Raw genomic sequence first — 19,329 nt, 5'->3', positions numbered from 1 at the left:
GCTGGAGCTACAGGTGCCAAGCCTCAGACTGCATTTAGAGTGTGTTTCAGTTCAGTGAGTCAACAAAACACAGAATTATCTTGAAAATTCATCTATAAATGACCTTATGCCTCAGGATTTATGAGAAGTTGATGGTCATACACAATAGAATGAATAATGGGTTCAGTCTCAGCCCTAATTCTCTATTTTCATGGATATGTAGCTTAGCTTATGTAGCTCTTTAATTATAATAGACTCCATCATAGCTAAGGAGAGTTTGGTTTAATATTTTATCATATTGTAATTTAGTGGCACTCTTGTTTTTATTTGTCTCACAATTCTAATGAACTAAACATACATTGGCTTCTGTTACATTGGTCTTTTTAGGACATGGTGGTGCTTGTCATGTGACTTGAAGTTAAAAATAAAGGAATAATCCGATCAACATTGCTTCTTCCTTTACTGCATCAATGTCTATAATTCAGTGTGTTTCGGTTAGCATCTCTGAATCTGTTGATTTCACTACAGGAGGCCACTCCTGTTTATAGCTGAAAGTCACATTATCTAGGTCAATTTGAAGTTTCTTGTGGCACAATAGAAAGTTCTAGATTTGTGACTAAAAACTCTCTAGAAACCAAAACAATGAAGGTCAAGCACAGCTCCAGTAAGCTCGCCATTCCATTGCCCTTCCTGTGCCAATCCATTGCCATTAAATACCTTGCAACTGTTGTAATACAACATCTGTGTAAGACAGCCGAAGAATTTGAAAGTCCCCAAATATATTTCTGATTAGTAAATCCAGTTCCCACTGGATCATAGGAAAATTATTCCTCCCAAAACCAACAATAAAAACTCTGCTGCCACCACCAAAAACAGAAATCTTAGGAGTGTCACCTTAAGTATCTAAAATAGGCAAAAATAATGAGATAGAAAAAGGATGTAACTTTTGGCACACTCAAATGAGTTAACTAAATCCATTTCAAACTATCTAAAGAAAATACCTCAGAACATATTCAGATAGTAGGGGTCTGCCTTCAAGGAGTACCATAAATATATATTTAATTAAAATAGGGATGTCAGTAGGACCATTTGTTCTTAGAACATGAATTTTTTAAGAACTCTGCTCTTCCTCTTGAAAAGCAGCAAACATTGACTATATAAACACAAAATTAATTACTATGTTTCATCAAGAATGACATTTTAGGAAAGCTGGTTGAAAAAATAATCGGCATGTTTTTCTTTAAGAAATAGGTATAACGACCTTTAACAGAATAAAACAATTATGGTTAAAAACAACAATAAAAAAAAAAAGTGACAATGATTTCAGTGTGTTTTCTCTTTGGGGTAGCACAAGCAGTGTGACAAAAAGCCTATTATTCATTGGAAGAGCTTATTTGAGCTCTTTTTTTTTTAATTAGGGCTGTTTGTAGCTTTAATGTTTTGTTTTTGTTGTTCTTGTGGTAATTAAAATTCATTGATGTGTTTGGCTCTGATTTCCTCTTCTCAGGCCGCCGACATTTTCATGCATCTCAGTGCCCCAGACCCACAAGTCCTGTGTCTACAGACAGCAACATGAGTGCCGCTGTGATGCAGAAAACCAGACCAGCCAAGAAACAAAAACACCAGCCAGGACATCTGCGCAGAGAAGCCTACACAGATGGTAAGTCCATTGAAACGGATGAAAACGTCTATGAATCTCGCCTCTGTCCCCTGCCTCTCTAAGACTGGAAAATGCGTTCACTGACATTAGAAATTACATTAAAAATGTATTAACAGTCAGCGTCTTATTACTTGCAGGAGTGATCTCCTTCCCCATCTTATCAGTCACCTCCTCTTTCAGTTTCTTAATAAGCTGGTTATTTAAAACACTAAAAGAATGTAGAAGTTTAGTATTGTTGAAAGGATATTTATAGTTTCAAATGTATGGACATTCTTGTGGTTGAAGTCACAGCTGAGATTTAACCTTTATCACAGTCATTGATAAATCCTCCCAAGTATCCTCATTTTCTTTCTCCCCCCCCCGTTTTTTTTTTTTTACAATTTTGCATTCAAATAAAACCCATCTGAATATTAATTATAACTAGACTGGTGTTACAAACAGTGATTTTGGACACCCAAAGGCAAATGGAATCATCTTCCTTCATGCCTTCACGTATACTGCTGATTCGCACTGAAGAGGGAACACCGGCATTCGCCAGAGAGGGTGGGAGGATGATGCAGGATCCTGATGTTGTCTAGAGAAAGCCTCTAATGAAAGTGCCTCAGGTGGCCCAGCATTTATTAAACCGCCACCGTCTCATCTTATAAAACAACCCCAGGGGCTTTGTTGGAAATTCATGTAAGATAAATTCTCTAAGACTCACCCATCTTGTCAAGTTTGCTAAATTTGCAAAAGGGGCGGAGGGGAGAAGGGGGTGTCGCCAGCACAGTTTCCCCACCTCCTGGTCCGCTGCAACTGCAATCTGATTACGACTTTCATTACCAGTCAGCAATTTTTCAAAAAGGGCATCATTTTCCATTATCATATGAAAGCCTAATATTATAGATCCTTATCCAAGGTTGCAGGGAAGGTTTTTGAGGTACTTGTCCCTGTGATTCCTGCCACTTGACAGAAAAATTTAATACAAAGCTCACAGCATGGTGAGCAAGAGTAATTTTGCAGTGAGTAGCTGTCCATGCTATTATCTGTACTTTATGCTGAGTATTTTCTCTCCCCAGCATCTATCTGATACTAGACCACATTAAATACTGGCGTGACACAGCGCACCTGGGCCTCCTGGCTTCTGCCCAGGACTCTTTGTCAGTGAAACTGAGCTGTCAGAAGATTATCTGATTCTGAAGGGTTATTACAGTGGCTTCGTGCATGTTTGCCTCTGTGTAGGGACAAACACTAGGTGTAAATCCCCAAACTCTACTGGCAATTTTACATTTATGGCACCCCTCTAATGGCATTTTTCAAGTTTTATAGCTGTTTTATCAATTTTTATTATCTAGAAGAGAATGCTTCTAACTGGAAAACTGACCAGACATGAAGACTGGATGTAAACACATTTGAATTGAATATATTTGGGGGGAAATCTGGCTTTGTGTAGGTCTTCCCGTCTCTTATTTATACTTGTTTGGAGGAGATTCTGGCATTGACTGATGCTTTAAAAAAATGTTTTAATTGATGTAAAATAAAGAATATTGTATTACAGTTATACACTATACTGTGCTTGGAAATTGATACCTATATTTATTAGTCTACGTTCTAGAGTATTTATTGCAGTGTTTAATAATTAAATATTAATTCTAACTAATCTTTGAATAGGAACTATTAAATTGAAGGAGGAAAACTCAAGTTAACTTTTTTTAGTTAATTTAAGAAATAGCCAAAGAACTACACTGAAATAACTGTAAAGCCAAAAGTTAATATGAAATATTACTTGGATTCTAATTACTCATTTCACGAAAGTGATTATGCAAAGTCATCACAGTATACACTGCAATATAGAAGCCAGTAATTATTTTCTCTAAGTAAAAAAAAAATAGATAAAATGGAGAAATGACTAAAGATATTTTTAGATTACAGCATTTATTGCCTTTCAACATTTTGATAACCATTCACTTTTTAATTATGTTTATAATACTAACACATCTTGAATTCTATGTAGATGCTATTTGGTATAAGAAAAACATAACAAGACTATTTCTTATTTTATACATTATCTCATAATGAATATTAATTAATTGAAATCATAAATGCAGAAGCTTCTTAATGCATCAAATAAAAGACATGAATACACTCTTGAAAGCAGTGATCATAATGTAGAAACAAAAGCCATTTTAACAGAAATTATGTATATTATCTTAGTATGGGTACATAATGGTTGTTTGTCTTTACAGGGCACATGCGATGTTTTGATACAGGTATACAATGTGAATTAATCAAATCGGGATAATTGAGGTATCCATCATCTCAGGCATTTAACATTCATTTATGTCAGGATCATTTTAATTCTACCTTACTAGTTATCTTAAAGTATACCCTAACTTATTTCACAGAAATTATTTTCTCAAGTTACTATACTGCATTTTTTGAGAAATTTGTGCAATTTATTAAAGAGGAGTAAGGAGAGGGAGGAAGAATTTAAAGAGCTCCAAATCGTTACAGTGTGAATTAAACGTACTAGTAAAACATGGAAGACTTTGCGTACTTTTTTTTGTCTTTTTAAGGAGTACAATGTAATGACCATCATGGATGAATTTGATTACTGTCAATAAACCTACGTGAACTATGTCCAGAATATGGTGTATCAGGGTTGAGTTTGTAGCATCTTTTCCTTATAAATTTTGTTCAATTTATGAATTTCCTCTGCAGACTTTTTGTAAACTATATAAAGGATGAAGAATGGCTCTCTGTGTCTGCGATATCCTTGCCAATAATTTGCGATGATCCTTATTAGTCAGCCCCTGTATCAGCATGCGAGGGTGGCCACAAGAAGTACCACAGACTAAGTGGCTTAGAGAACAGAAATGTATTCCTTCACAGCAGCATTGGTTCCTTCTGGGCCTCTCTCCCTGGCTTATAGATGGCCGTTTTCTCCCTATGTCTTCACATGATCTTCTATCAGTGTTCGAATTTCTTCTTTTAGTTAGATTAGTTATGTTGGGCAGGGCCCACCCTAGGGACCTCATTTTAACTTAATTACCTCTTTAAAGACTCCAAATACAGTCACATTCTCGGGTACTGGGGGTTAGGAGTTCAACATATGAATTTTGAGGGGACGCGATTTAACCCATAACAGCTCCCTAGCCCCTAAGGCGTGACGTTGTGGCCATGCCTTGCTCTACCGTCCAATACAAGGCCTCAAAAACACCCTGGAAGTCCTCGATGCAAAGCGGGCTGCATGCCGCAGTCACACAGACAGGCGGCCTCTAATTATTTATTTAATATTTGCCTCTTACAAATTTAACCCAGAAGAAGAATAGGATTAAAATTTATGAATATTTAACAGTCCATCTTACCAAGTTAAAGCCAAGCATGAGTGCATTTCTGGCACCTTCTATTCAATTCTTCCCCACCCCTCTTTTCAACCTTTTTGAGACATTTACATAGTTGATTTAAAAACCTAATCTATATTATTTCTTCAGCTCTATTTTTCATAAACTATAAATTCACCACCTTCTGTGAAATGATGTTATTTTGACTTGATTTATCATAAATTACAAGGTCTTAGGACCTTAAAAAGTTAAGTAAATAGAGTGCTAAATCTCTATATTCAGTTAATGCTGGAAAAATTGTCCGAGTGCATGTGTTCTGATGTGTTACTTTACGTGCATCATAATGTTAATTTTAAAGTCTTATGTGAAGAATGGGTGTTAATGACTGTATAAACTCTATATAAAAAGGCCCTCAGTCCTATTTGTTAAATCCAATTTATACTCCTCGTGGTATGAATTGGGTGAAAGGACTATTTATCACTATGTGAAATACAAAATTGTATTATACTACAATGATCCTGGGTTTGACTTCGTAATCATTTTATAACACTTAAGAAAAAATGTATTTGTCAATCTGTTCACATAAGATATTAAACCTGGCTTCAGTAACCTCTAATTGTCAGTTAAATACAGTGACAATTACATTTAGGAGTATAGAATTCTGAAAATTATTAATACCATGTATTCTCTTCTCCTGTAATCTGTGTTGTAGATAGCACCTCACCTATCTAGAATAGATTTTGTCTATCTAATAGATTTTGTTTCAAGAATCATATATTCCCAAGACATTATATGATCTTATGATAGTGGTGCTTATCAGCCCTGATATCTGATAAGCCCAGACAGTTTATGATGGTAGTGGCAGTCATCAGCTTCCTGATAACCTGTGTTTGCAATGCAATTTAAGTTTATAGCAAGCAGATAGTGCCGAAATGAAACTACGGTCCCTCTCTCTGCTTCGTGGTATGTCCTAAATTAGACTTTCCTCCTCCTTTGACAGCCAGTCCCAGACACAGTCTCAGTGTAGAATCACTCTGCCGTAAGTCTGTCTTTTGGCTTTAGGCTACTCAGTACAGCCTGTTTTCTAACTCTTTTTTCTTATCTTTAATAAATAAGTATCTGATGATGGATGACTCTCCCCACAGTACTTATTTTCATGTCTTGTTTTTGAAAAGTCTATTAAAGTTACAAAGAAAGGAAAATCATTCACTAGTGACAATGGTAATCTGTGTCACAAGACAAAAAAACTTGATTTTGTAGAATCAGGAGGAAATTAGTATTGTTGGCTGTACTTTGGCCATCATTTGAGCTAAAATAGTGAGTCTATTTATATGATACTAGAACATGGTAAGCCATGAAAACCACCAACCCCTCCCCCCAAAAAAACATCTCTTTTTGTAATAGGTTCCTAAGTAAAATGCTGGTAGTAAGACGGCAACTCAAGCCTTCTGCTTTCAAAGACTAATATAAGGAATTCTAATGCCTCAATTTTATCATATAATATCAAAGGAAAATTAGTTTCAAAATATGTATATCTATTTGTGGAACATAAAAAGGCTTCATTCATTTAAAATATATATATATATATATATGAAAGAATGAGAAATGCTAGGCTAAAACTAATGTTTTTTAGGACCTTTCATTTGCTTTTATAGTAAAAATCTTCAAAACTCTATTATCATATTTATTTAAAAGTTTCTCATTATGGTATATGTAAATGATAGCAGCCCATCTTCAATTATAGGAAACTATCTGGAAACAAACTAAATACTCCACTATTGGGATTGTCTAAATAAAGAAAGATGTTCATAGAACAGAACGTTATGCAAACTTTCCAAGAAAAGAGGGAAAGCAGTATGTACACATATGGAAATAGATGTAGCCACAGGGTTAGTTGAAAAGTCCAACCCCACTTATGTCAATACCGTGCTTGTATTTGGTACTTTCTTCAGGCCACCACATACAGATGGGCAGATAGGCACCACGTAAAACCCTAGATGTGTCCATTTTACATCATCCTTAACATGAGTCAAGGACTTTACGTATAAAAATGATTTGAGGGATAAACTATATAAAACTATTCAAACAATTATGCATAATCAAATATTGACAATATGAAATGGAAATAAGATATAAGAGGTTATCCTTTCAAGTTCAAACCATTTTGTACCATGTTTACATATTTTTAATTGAAAATCATGAGGCTAATTTTATAATACAAAACATTTAAAAGATGTTTCACATTATGATTTTTAGTTGATTCTACATTTCACTGTCTAAATGTGAAAACATTACCATTTCTAAAGGCATGAGTAAAAGCACAGCTGTGCTGATAAGTCTCAAATCTCTGTCTCTGGTTTTGGCCTCTCTGGAAGGGCAGGTTTACATACGATTACCTGTTGAACATCGTTCCTCTGGATATTCCAAAGGCTCTTCTTACTCACTTTCCTGAAACTTAACTCATATCCCCTTTACCAGTACATCACTTTCTCATTTCTACATTTCATACCTTCAGTGGTGTTACCACCATTCTCTTAGTCAACTATGACCAAAATCCTAAAAGTCATCTTAGATTCTTTCTTCCATACTATATTCCATTGATCATTAAATAATAATGATGTTTTTTCTTCCTTATCTCTCTCAAGCACCTCTTCTACTACCCATCTGAGCAGGCACAAATACCACTGAATGCCTTATCATTAATTATGTGAGTGAGCTATTATAATTTATGACCACTTAACCTGGTGAAGCAAAGCTTTGCCTTTTAACACATCCTCCATACTGTAGCTGTAACACATAAACTTAGCATCTATTCATACTCTCCTACTAACTTACCAAATATTATTAGGATACATACTTCTTTTCTCCCTGCAGTATATTTAGAGTCATTTTAAAAGGTAACACTGATTAAAGGAAATAGATTTTCTAGATATCAAATTGTATGCCTACTTTCACTCTGAAGTATATCTGATAACAAGAAATTAAATTCCATGTTATATTACTACATGGCTATAACCATAACTGTAATATATATGTATAAAAGAAATTAATTTATATTTATACCAGTGACTGTCTGGTTTAAAACCTTTGTGTTCACATACAGAGTGAAGAGATCTTATCAATGAATGATAGATTATAAATATTTGATTGATGGAGTAGCATGAAGAACACTGAACCGGAAATTGTGAATCTAAGGGCATTAGCCCAGATTGTTATTATAATTAGCTTTGAGATTGGACAATAGCTTATAGTCTATGTGTTTGAGTTTCCTTATCTACAAAGTGAGAAGGGAATTAGGTTAGATTAGAGATAGCAAATAGGTCTCAACTCAAGTGCTAACCTCAATCAACTTGAAGTGGTTGTTGAGGGAGGGAGGGAGGAAGGGTATACATCTGGGACCAACAATGTTATCCTGAAACCAGTTGGAAGGTCTCCCCTGGTCAGGGGAATGGAAGTTACCATACATATGCCCCGTATTAGCTATCCTAGCAGTGGGACAATCAGTTAAGGTCCCAGCTCTACCGTTCGGTACTTCTGTGCTAGATGAGAGAGCCCCTCACACAGCTGCCTTTCTTCTTCCTTGGCTATCTTTGATTGTTCTAGTTCTTTAAGGTACACAAGCTCACCGTTGAGTGTCACTTCGATAGTAAACCTAATATTTGAAGATTGTATAAGAGGCAGACTTTTATAGTCTTTTAAATACTTCTTTTTAGATCTGCCACCTCCGCCAGTGCCACCGCCTGCCATTAAGTCACCCACTGTTCAGTCCAAGGCACAGCTGGAGGTACGTCCTGTAATGGTGCCAAAACTCCCTCCTGTAGAAGCAAGAACAGACAGATCATCAGACAGAAAAGGAGGCAGTTACAAGGGGAGAGAAGTATTGGATGGAAGACAAGTTGCTGAAATGCGAACCAATCCAGGTGATCTCAGAGAAGCACAGGAACAGCAAAATGATGCGAAAGGACGAGGAAACAAGGCAGCGAAACGAGACCTTCCATCAGCAAAGACTCATCTCATCCAAGGTACTAATTTTGTCAAGCTGCAAGTAAGCTAGATAGAACGTATGTTTGCCAAGGCACACAGTTAAGTGCTGTAACACCATAGGAAAGGTGGTCAGATTAAGAAGTTTGCTATCTGATGGAGAAGACAGGTGTTTGCACAAATACTTTTAAAACCATTCATTCCAATTCACTGAAATTTATGATATGGGCAGCAAAGAATTTGGAGTGAGAAATTCTATAATCAATTCTGTGTTTTAGAAAAATAGCTGACAGTACTGTAGAGTGGAGGAAGAGAACAGAATCAGGTTGTTGAAAATATCAGAACATTGGCTCGGCACCTGTAGCTCAGGTGGCTAAGGTGCCAGCCACATACACCAGAGCTGGCAGAATCCAGCCTGGGCCTGCCAAACAACAATGACAACTGCAACCAACAAATACTGGGCATTGTGGTGGGTGCCTGTAGTCCCAGCTACTTGGATGACTGAGGCAAGAGAATTGCTTAAGCTCAGGAATTGGAGGTTGCTGTGAGCTGTGATGCCACGGCACTGGACCCAGGGCAACAGCTTGAGGCTCTATCTCAAAAAAAAGAAAAGAAAATATCAGAACATTACAGTAACAATCTAGGAATAAAATATGAATGCATTAGATTAAAGTAGTGCAAATGAGAAGGCGAGAACAACATACAAAGGTGCTTCAGACAGAGGCCCAATAGGACTCAGGGACTAACTGAATATAGAATGGCAAGTTGAAATAATGAGCAAACAAAAGAAAATTATTCCAGTGTTGATGAGCTGATCCTGTATGACTAGTAGAACACAATTAACCTATTACCCTATGTAGAAAAAAATAGAGAAAAAGCTTTGAATGGATTAATATACTGACAAGAACATAGATATATCAAAAATTAATAAGAATTTAGAGAACTAGGATTAAAGAACAGGAGAAAGAAGGAATGTGAGTACAGAGTGCGTTTCAAAACCCACAGCACAGACTGGTAGTTGTGTGAATTAAAAAGGCTAAAGTATCAGCATTGATATGCTGGTAAATGTTTAGCAATCAGTTCTCTGGGAGGAAAAGACAACAAAACCCTAATTTGTAGACACATGCTTACTTCTGTTGTTAAATACTCCCCAAATGGCTAATTTGCAGCTACCAATGTGAAGTCAGTAGAATCTAGTAAAATGCTGAGCCCGCACTAGCATAGCACTAGTCATGGGTGGTGACACTTCGAGGACAGCAGACAGCGAACTTTCTACCAAGGAAACTGAGATTGCCTGGCCCCAAGATATAGTAATCAAGATATGCAAGTTATTGAAAATACTAAGTATTCTAGAAAAAAATAGAGTGGGAAAATTTTTAAGGGGAAGATATATAAAATGACACAGTAATGAAAATTGGATGTAAACTCAGGTGCAAAAAAAGATTTTACATTATGTTGTTTGTGGGTGGTTTGTGTGTTCCATGAACTGGTTTTGGTACAGTAGTCTGAGTAGATGCCAGATTATAGGGGGATGGGAAAATGAATGGAAATTTTGAAAGGGAGATGACGACCATAAGGTCTTCTCAGAAGGTTGGGATGAGAATGAGAGGTTGGGACAGACTCTGACAGGAAGGCCAAATCAGTGGAAATTTTTCAGGATAGGGAATTTTAATGTTATCACAGAATATCAAGAGGAAACCATTTAAGAGGAGAGAGATACGAACAAAGGATGGTAGTTGGTGGAGGAGACAGGAAAGAGTGATAAGGGAATACTGTGTAGACAGTTACAGGGCACTTCACACTACTGTACCAGAGAGATTTTGGAAAGGTGTGGACCTCTGGTCATTAGCTAACTTCCTTTCAACATGGAGGGCAGTTTCACTTTGTGCTGTGACTGCAGCCTCAACTAACCCAGGCATGAACATAAAAAAGAAATGGTAAGTAAAGCTGTGTGTTTCACACCCAGGACCTTTATTTTGTGACCACAAAGTTTCTGGTGACATCACCACTATCCGAAGTTTGAAAGACTTACTAGTTTGTTTTTATCAGTTAAGCCAAAGTTGATCAGGCATTGAACTTTTGACTCATAGTGACTGTGTTTCAAACAGTGATTCATAAATAGAATGTGATGATGTAAATTGTTTGACATCTATCTGGCTAGAAAGTCTAAACCAATTTTCTGCTCATAAGAAGACTTCATCTAAAGTAGGTGGGATTCCTTGGAAGAAATTTTTAAAAACCTAGAAAGACCTTGCTGTATGTAGAATAAGAATGATGAGATAAATTTTTTTTTAAATCAATCATCAGAAATTTAATAAGTTGTCCTTTATGTTATAAAAATATTTCTAACTAAAGAACTAAGACTAGACTATTAGTCCAGAAGCAAGAAATGTTATTTCACGGAAAGCACTGAGCACTGACATACATTGACCAATTGTTGTTTACAGGTCCTGCTCTTCAAAATTCTTATTTGAATCATAACCCTATGTGTATATGCCATTGAATGATCATTTCTATGCATTGCAATAATTTTTAACCTTCATAATTCAATTTGCATAGTTATAATCAAAGAGCCACCCTGATTTACATTCATGATGAATGGTTATTTTTAATAAAGAAAAGTAGACCTTTAGACTTAAAAGTCTGATCCTTCTGCTAACATTTACCTCAGGTAGTTCTATTTATTTTTACATATGTAACATCTACTGTGTTATTAAGCATGTGTTAAGTTCTTAACTTGTGTTAAGTTCTGAGATTTACATGTAAGCATGAACCTTGACCTCAAGGGGCTTGTCATAAAAGAGAGAGACATACAGACAGATAATACATTAATTCACAGATATTTTCATATTCAATATAACTCTCATGGCACCATGTCACTTGAGAGTCTAAAAGAGGGACAGTTCACCCATGTTTGTGGCAGATGCAGTGTTAAAGATCTCTTGATCCTTCCTGAGATAACTGACATTTGAGTGTTAGAGATGAGGGGTATTTAGCTTGGGAGAGAATAATGGATTGTTTAGACGGAGAAGTCAGTGCAAAAAGTTTGACATTTCATTGAAGAAATTGTAAGAAATTCAATACTACTCATTAATAAAGCTAGCCAAAGGTGATGCTTTTGAGGTAAATGAAGACTTAAGTCATAAAGAACAGGTAAATTATATAAGAGGAAGGTGACCAAGCAAAGACATTTTAGAGAAGAATAAACCAGAAATTTGTTCAAAGACATGTGACAAGAGATATAGAGAATATAAACCAGCTATGGGAGCGGGCATGGGTGAATGGGAAAATTTAAGAAACTTTGTAGAGTTAAAATTATCCTTAATTGTTATATGTTTGAATACGTGGAAAGGGTACACTAAAGGTGTACTCAAAGGTTGTTGAAAAGAATAGAAAAATCTAAAATAATTTGTTTCCTATCATCTTGCAGTCGAATGGACAGTGATTGTGTTAGGTGTTATTAAAGAAAGCAGAGAGTGAAGACAACTCAGGGGAGTGAGCTGATGAGTTCAGTGTTTGACACATTGAGTTTCAGGGACGCTCAAGAGGAGGAGTTTGACTGGGTGTTTGTGGGAGCCTAAGATTTCAGGGCATAGTTCAGAAGTGGAAAATACAAACTAATGATTCAACATGATGCAAATAGCACGTAAAACCACTCATTTGTTCACTCGAAACTATTTATTAGTGACCTGTTGTATTCATTTTAAGGTGGGAGTATATCAGCCCACAAAGCAGATGAAAACACCTGTCCTTATGATAGTTATATTCTAGAAAAGGTTGTCATCTGTGAGCATGGACAAAATCACCTGTGATGAACAGAAAAAAATATATATGTATTTATATATTGGGCAGGAAGTAGAAACCTGTAGGGCATCAACATGTATCTTTCAGTGGGGTACAGAGGGAATGGGAGTAGTGACTACCAAATATTGAATTCAAATTGCTTTTCAAGAGGAATGGCTGAGTAGTGAGTTGAGAATAAATGTTTCGGTTCGTGTAAAGAGTAGGCTTAAGGAGAGAGGGTTTAGCAAGAGACAGATTTTATCATTTTGTCCTTTGACAAACAAAAGTCAATTGAGAGAAAAAGGTTAACAGAACAGAGGCAAAAGGTAATGATCACAAGAGATGGTAGTGCTGAGAAGAGAGGTCGCAGGAGCAGTCGTGACAGTAGACTGTGAAGTTCCTGTGGGTTGGGGGTGAAAATTGAGATGAGTGTAATTAAATGAACAAGATGCCATCAAGGAGGACTCTACTGACTTTGTAGAGATGACTTGGGCCTGACATGAGAATGTTTTGTGTAAAGGTAGAAGAGCAATGACTAAGAACTAATCACCAGTTCTAAGAACTTAGAACTTAGAACTAATCACCAGTTCTATGCACTTAGAACTAATCACCAGTTCTAGGAACTTAGAACTTAGAACTAATCACCAGTTCTAAGTCATTGCTCTTCCACCTTTGCACAAGGAAGAGGAGAGGACATCAGTGGAAGCTTCAGGAGAGGTCAGATTGCACTCAGACAATGTAGATAGTAGAGGAAGTTTGTGGGGAAAGGGGGAAAAAGCTTGTCAAAAAGTTAGTTTTTCGTGTGTTTGGTATCCAAACCACAGACTGGACAGTCTTTGGAAAGAAGTGAGCAACGGATGATTTATCAATAGAAGTAGCTCCAAATTTAAAGCAACATAGAGGTAAAAATTCAGAAGACAGCAATTGACTGGAGTGGGTTGTTTTTGGAATATACAACAATATAACTAGGATATATAAAAGGAGACTTTTGTTTTGTTTTGTTTGTGTTTTTGAGGGGGCAGGGGGAGTCCTGCAGAGTAAACCCAGGCTTGGTTTAGTTCAGTTTTTGTAGTCAAAGGACACTGGGCTTAGTTTATACTAGTTCTTTAAAATAACACTTTATAGATTAGATATAGAGATTTTACTATCTCATCTGTTTTCATATCAGCACTAGGAGTTCCTGAAGCTGTAGATATTATTACTACCTTTTTGGAAAAGTGGAAACTAAAGTTTAAAACAATCCAAGATCATATCATGAACAATGGAATTGGAAGCCAGGTCTAACATCAGGTTTGATTTCACCTCCTTAAGAGATAATGGTCTCAGGGCAGCGCCTGTGGCACAAAAGGGTAGGGTGCCAGTCCCATATGCTGGAGATAGTGGGTTCAAATCCAGCCCCAGCCAAAAAAAAAAAAAGAGAGATAATGGTCTCAACTGAGTTTGAGATGGACAAAAGCACATCAGTGGAATCAACCCAAATGCCCAACAACTGCTACTAGGAAAATAACAAGACTTGTAATTTTGATTTAGATTTACAAGAGACACTGCATTGTTCATTATGCTCATAAAGTGTTTTTATTTAAGTAGACCTCAAAATCACTGATGCTTCCTTATTCAGAATTACAGTTACACCAGATGATGCATTTATATAGTGAAAGTGTGTGGTGCCGTTCACATGTATTCATTATATTTCATTACACAGAGGATATTCTACCTTACTGTAGACCTACTTTTCCGACATCAAATAATCCCAGAGATCCCAGTTCCTCAAGCTCAATGTCATCGAGAGGATCAGGAAGCAGACAAAGAGAGCAAGCAAATGTAGGTCGAAGAAATATTGCAGAAATGCAAGTACTTGGAGGATACGAGAGAGGAGAAGATAATAATGAAGAATTAGAGGTATTTATAATTTTCCCCAGGGTTACCAATATTAGGCTCTAGTTGTTAAATCAGCCTTAAAGTTAGGCACATCCATTGATATGGAGAAATGTTACTATTTTATCACAACATTTTCAGTACCCTGATGTCTGTGATGTCAGAAACTGAAGTTCTGCGAACTTAAGTATTTTCTCAAAATGTGTTCCAAAATTTAACCTGTTAATGGGAGTTTCTTTGTGCATCTAGGGCCCATATACATTTGCTTATTTTCAGGTAAGAAATGTATGTGGAAAACACATTGTTAGGAAATAAGAACTATTGATCTAAATATATTATAATTTGCAGGCTATGAAAGCTATTCATAGTAGGCTATGAAATCCCAGTAAGGTAACAGAGTGAAATGATATGAGTGAAGATTTCAGCCTCTGTTATCTGTCACCCTAGTGATCACCAGGGTAAATTGTCTGATTTGACTATCTTTCACCTTCACTCTTCTAAAAATGTGAACCTGGTTACTGACACTGACCTTCCAAGGTAGACAGTACTTCACGAGTCAAAGATGTACTCCCTTGTTAGAATCTATAGATAACAGGGAAAAATACAGTTGACAGTAAGTCATATTACAAAATTCCCCCCTTTTTGTAAAAGAATGTTTTCTCATAATCTTTGTGTTTTAACAAAAAATAAGTTGGAGATTTTTTTATAAATATATTTATATCTCAAGTAGATGATAAATGAATATAAAATTATAACTTATAAAAAAGATAAAATGTTATAAGTAATCATGCCTAAATATATGTTCTATAAAGCCCCAGTGTATTCTTATTTTGTGGTTTAGGATAAGAAAAACTTTCCTCCTGCAAACATTAGGGAAGTTATCTTTGTAGTGTTTTTAGTTTTTTAAATAGAAGAATATTTATGGGGAAGCATCATTACTATTAATTCCAGTATTGAAATCCAATAAAAGCAGAGATATAAGGTTGATTTGGGGCTAAGGGGAATAGAGAAGTCAGCACACTCCTCCTTTCTAAGGTGACCAGATTTTAACATTGGTAAAGTGGGACACCATTGACTGTGGGGGGTTCTTAATTAAAAATTTTGTCTATATGGAGCAACAAAATTTTTCTAGAATGCAAAAATAGTATTGTAATATATTTTTTAATTTCAACATAAGTATAATTTATAAATATAATACATTAAAAATATGTATAGTATTATTTTATTCTTTGGCATATTTCTTATTTGAGTGAATTTTTTTAATAGATTGCTGTCATTGTTTAGAAGATCATGAAATTTTTCACAAGAATTTGTTAAATTATATTTCACACATAAAATGACTTTCAAAGTCTCAACACTTAATTATGATTTTTCTGATGTCCACACTTTATTTACTGTAGAAAAAATGCATTCAGTCACAGCATTAGTTCCTAGTAAGGACAGTGCATATCCCGCAATTTTTAGTGCATTAGTGTATGGAACATGGTTTGTGTCAAAATGATGAAATATTTCTAACCATTTGTTCTCTATTGTGATTTTTGCTGATACCCAAGATTTAACTTTTTCCTTATCGATATATTTTTTTTAATAATGATACCTCGTGTCACTTTCAAGGCCGGTGCTAGACTTTTTGCTGCCACTATAAAATATAAATAATATGAGTACTGTCTGCTAAATTCATGAAATAAATTAATTAATTAATTAATTACCTAAATTATCTGAATAGCTGATTTGTTGGCATCACTTGTTTAACTAGCACTAGCACGTAGTACGATGTGTATAGTCTGAGAGACAGTTACAAAATGTTTTTATGGTTGCCTATGCCAAAAAATGCCATTGTTCTTTAAGTCCAAACAATGGTGGTCGAATTCTAACAATTGATCAACAATGCAAACTTTGATAAGCAGTTCTCGATTATTTGTTATTATTAAAGTTTAACATTATAAATTAACAAAAATAATATAAAACTCATATCCTGGTGAAACAGCCACATGGCAGCAGAAAATTGTATAGTCCCTTCCTGTTCTCCTGTCATTCCCTAGTTGTCGTGCATTCTTTCCAAAAATCAGGACTTTTTAAAAATTCCGCCGGACACGGGACAAATTGTTAAAAATTGGGACTGTCCCGCCAGAAGCGGGACATCTGGTCACCTTACTCCGTTCTCAGAGCCCCTCATCCTAACTTTAACAGTAAAGCTCTGTGGAGAACAGTTTGGACACGTTAGAGAACTGTTGAATTTGCCATCAAAAACAAGGAATGTTGACTAATGAGCATTTTCCAATGCCTGCCAATGTTCCAGTGAATAAGTGAAAAACACATTAAAATAATAAATGCATGTAAAGACAATGCTTTTAAGATTTGTTTCTAAATTTGATGAGAAATAATACACCTTTTACAGGAAACTGAAAGCTGAAGACAACCAGAGAGGTTCGAGAGGTCTAATGTGAAAATGATTGGTCAAGACACCTCCTGCCTGATGACACGTGACGCCAGATAAGATGTTCAGTGCAATCAGAGTGTACAAATTGTCGTTTTTATTCCTCTTATTGGGGTAGCATTCTGAAAATTTTATCGGGTTTCTATTGTTGCTGTTTGATCTCTAACCCTACACAGAAGCTCCCTGCTGTCCTCGCTGTGGGAACAAACCATTACACCTCACTTCCAGCGAGGAAAGTGTATTGACTTCTTGCTGCAGTCACCAGCCAGCAGGAAAGAACAAGAGTTCTTTTGCATTTTGCCCCTGAGATATGGCGTTGCACTGCTTATTTGCCAAGCTAATTCATAGCAAAGTATTGATCAGAAATACAAAGTTGATTATTCAACCTCATGCCAAGGGCTCTGAAAGCATCATCTTTCTATAACCAACTGCTAATGCAAATTAAAACATATTTCATTTTAACATGATTTTAAAATCAGTCTTTCGTGCTACCCTTTGCTGGGAGAAAACTAAAAAAATAAAGCAAATGCAAAACCACAAACAATTTGAATGGGGTAGACACATTGTAAATATATATTCTTTGCAACCCCTGGTGGTACTTTATTCTGTCTTCATTTCAATCACTGAAGTATATTCTTACTGGAAATATACTTTTGGATGAGTAGGGCTAAGCCAGTTGGATCTCTGGTTGTCTAGTCATTGTCATAAACACGCCTAATAAAACTTTGTCTTATTTTTCAATCAAAAACATATATAAAAACATATTGCAAACAAATGGATGTTTTTAATGATCAATTGAGTAAGGACATCCTGTCTTAACTGGCCTAAATTCCTTCTGGTAGTGTCAGTTCAACTTTCAGAAGTGCCACTTAAGGAAATTTGATTTTTGCTTTTGTAATGCACTGTTTTTAATCTTTTTTTTTTTTTTTTTGGTTTTAAAAGCACAATCACTAAACTTTATTTGTAAACCATTGTAACTATTAACCTTTTTTGTCTTATTGAAAAAAAAATGTTGAGAATCGTTTTTAACCTGTTTTGTTAATGCTCTATGTTTGTATTTGGAATATTTGAATGATGACAGATGGTGAAGTCATGTGCATACTTTATCGTGGACCATGAGCTCGATGGTTCTTGCTTTCCCTGGACTTAAAGAAAAAAGGTTTAAGTTTGTTGTGGCCAATGTCAAAACTCACAAAATCTCCTCAGAAGCTCAAATAGAGGCATTACTTGCTTTGAATTGCCAAACGATGCCCTCGGACTGTAGATTTTTATGATCCTTTTTTGTCGTCATATAAATTTCTTTGACTTAATGATGGGTGCTATTTGAAGAAAAAAATGTACATTTATTCATAACCAGGTATCAGGCCTGACCCCACTGGAAAACAAAGCCAAACAAAACTGAACCGCAAAAAAAGGCTGGTGTTTGCCAAAAATTCAATGTGTTCATTTAGATAAATCGAGAAGTTCCATAGAAAGGGTGTGCAGTGCTAAGGGAACAATCCATGTGAGTAATGTTTTCATTATGTTCATGTAAGAAGCCTCTTATTTTTAGCCATAATTTTGCATACTGAAAATCCAATAATCAGAAAAGTAATTTTGTCACATTATTTATTAAAAATGTTCTCAAATACATCATTCTTTCTTGCGTTGATTTCTTTTTTCATTGTGTGCTGATCAAATTTATTCCATTTAATCACAAAGTCGTTCTGTCTTAACATTCCACCTCAATATTATCAGATGAGTAAAAATCCTCAGTTTTATGAGTAACTAGGTTTTACTTGTAAGAAAGAGTTTTCGTTTACTCATCTGAAATTAGAGGAGTAAGATTCATCAAAATCTAGACGTCATCTGAACAGAGAGTAACTCTTTCATATTAAAAGTATACTATTTTTGTTTACTTATGTGTATCTGGATTTCAGTTAATCTATTTTTAAAATGATCAGTATTCAACTTTGATAAATCTGATTTGCAGTATGAGCCAGCTATGTTCTGTCAACAAGAAAACTATGTAATCCAAAATACTTATCAGTAACAATCTATTTTTTGTTACCAATTCATATGAAATTTTAACAATACCTATCATATACCACGTTGCACATTCTTATTTATTAAAGTCAGCATATTCAAGCATTCAATTTTGGATGGACAAAGTGAACAGTATGTCTTAGAATTACCAAGAACAATAGGATCTAATGAAGTTGTTTTTCCCATGACCTATGTATTATTCTTCTACCTAAGTGTTGTGGTCTTCAGAATTCTTCAGCAAATCTCAGAAAAGAAATTTAAAAAGG

General features: G+C 35.5%; 1 protein-coding gene across 3 annotated transcripts in view; it reads left to right on the top strand.

Annotated features, from left to right (window-relative positions):
• The window catches only part of ROBO1 (roundabout guidance receptor 1), a 952,396-nt gene extending 933,725 nt beyond the window's left edge, over positions 1–18,671 (top strand). For all 3 annotated transcript variants that reach the window (XM_003783918.2, XM_003783920.2, XM_003783919.2), the window contains 4 exons: positions 1,487–1,639; positions 8,676–8,984; positions 14,429–14,625; positions 17,000–18,671. In XM_003783918.2, the coding sequence (XP_003783966.1) occupies positions 1,487–1,639; positions 8,676–8,984; positions 14,429–14,625; positions 17,000–17,014 (674 nt within the window). In that variant the 3' untranslated portion in view covers positions 17,015–18,671. The remainder of the gene's footprint in view (positions 1–1,486; positions 1,640–8,675; positions 8,985–14,428; positions 14,626–16,999) is intronic.
• Positions 18,672–19,329: the final 658 nt, after the last annotated feature.

This window comes from Otolemur garnettii, unplaced genomic scaffold (assembly GCF_000181295.1).
Source record: "Otolemur garnettii isolate 467f Iridium unplaced genomic scaffold, OtoGar3 scaffold00009, whole genome shotgun sequence".
Lineage (NCBI taxonomy): Eukaryota > Metazoa > Chordata > Mammalia > Primates > Galagidae > Otolemur > Otolemur garnettii.
Note: the sequence above shows the minus strand (reverse complement) of the source record. Positions and strands in the feature narration are given on the sequence as shown.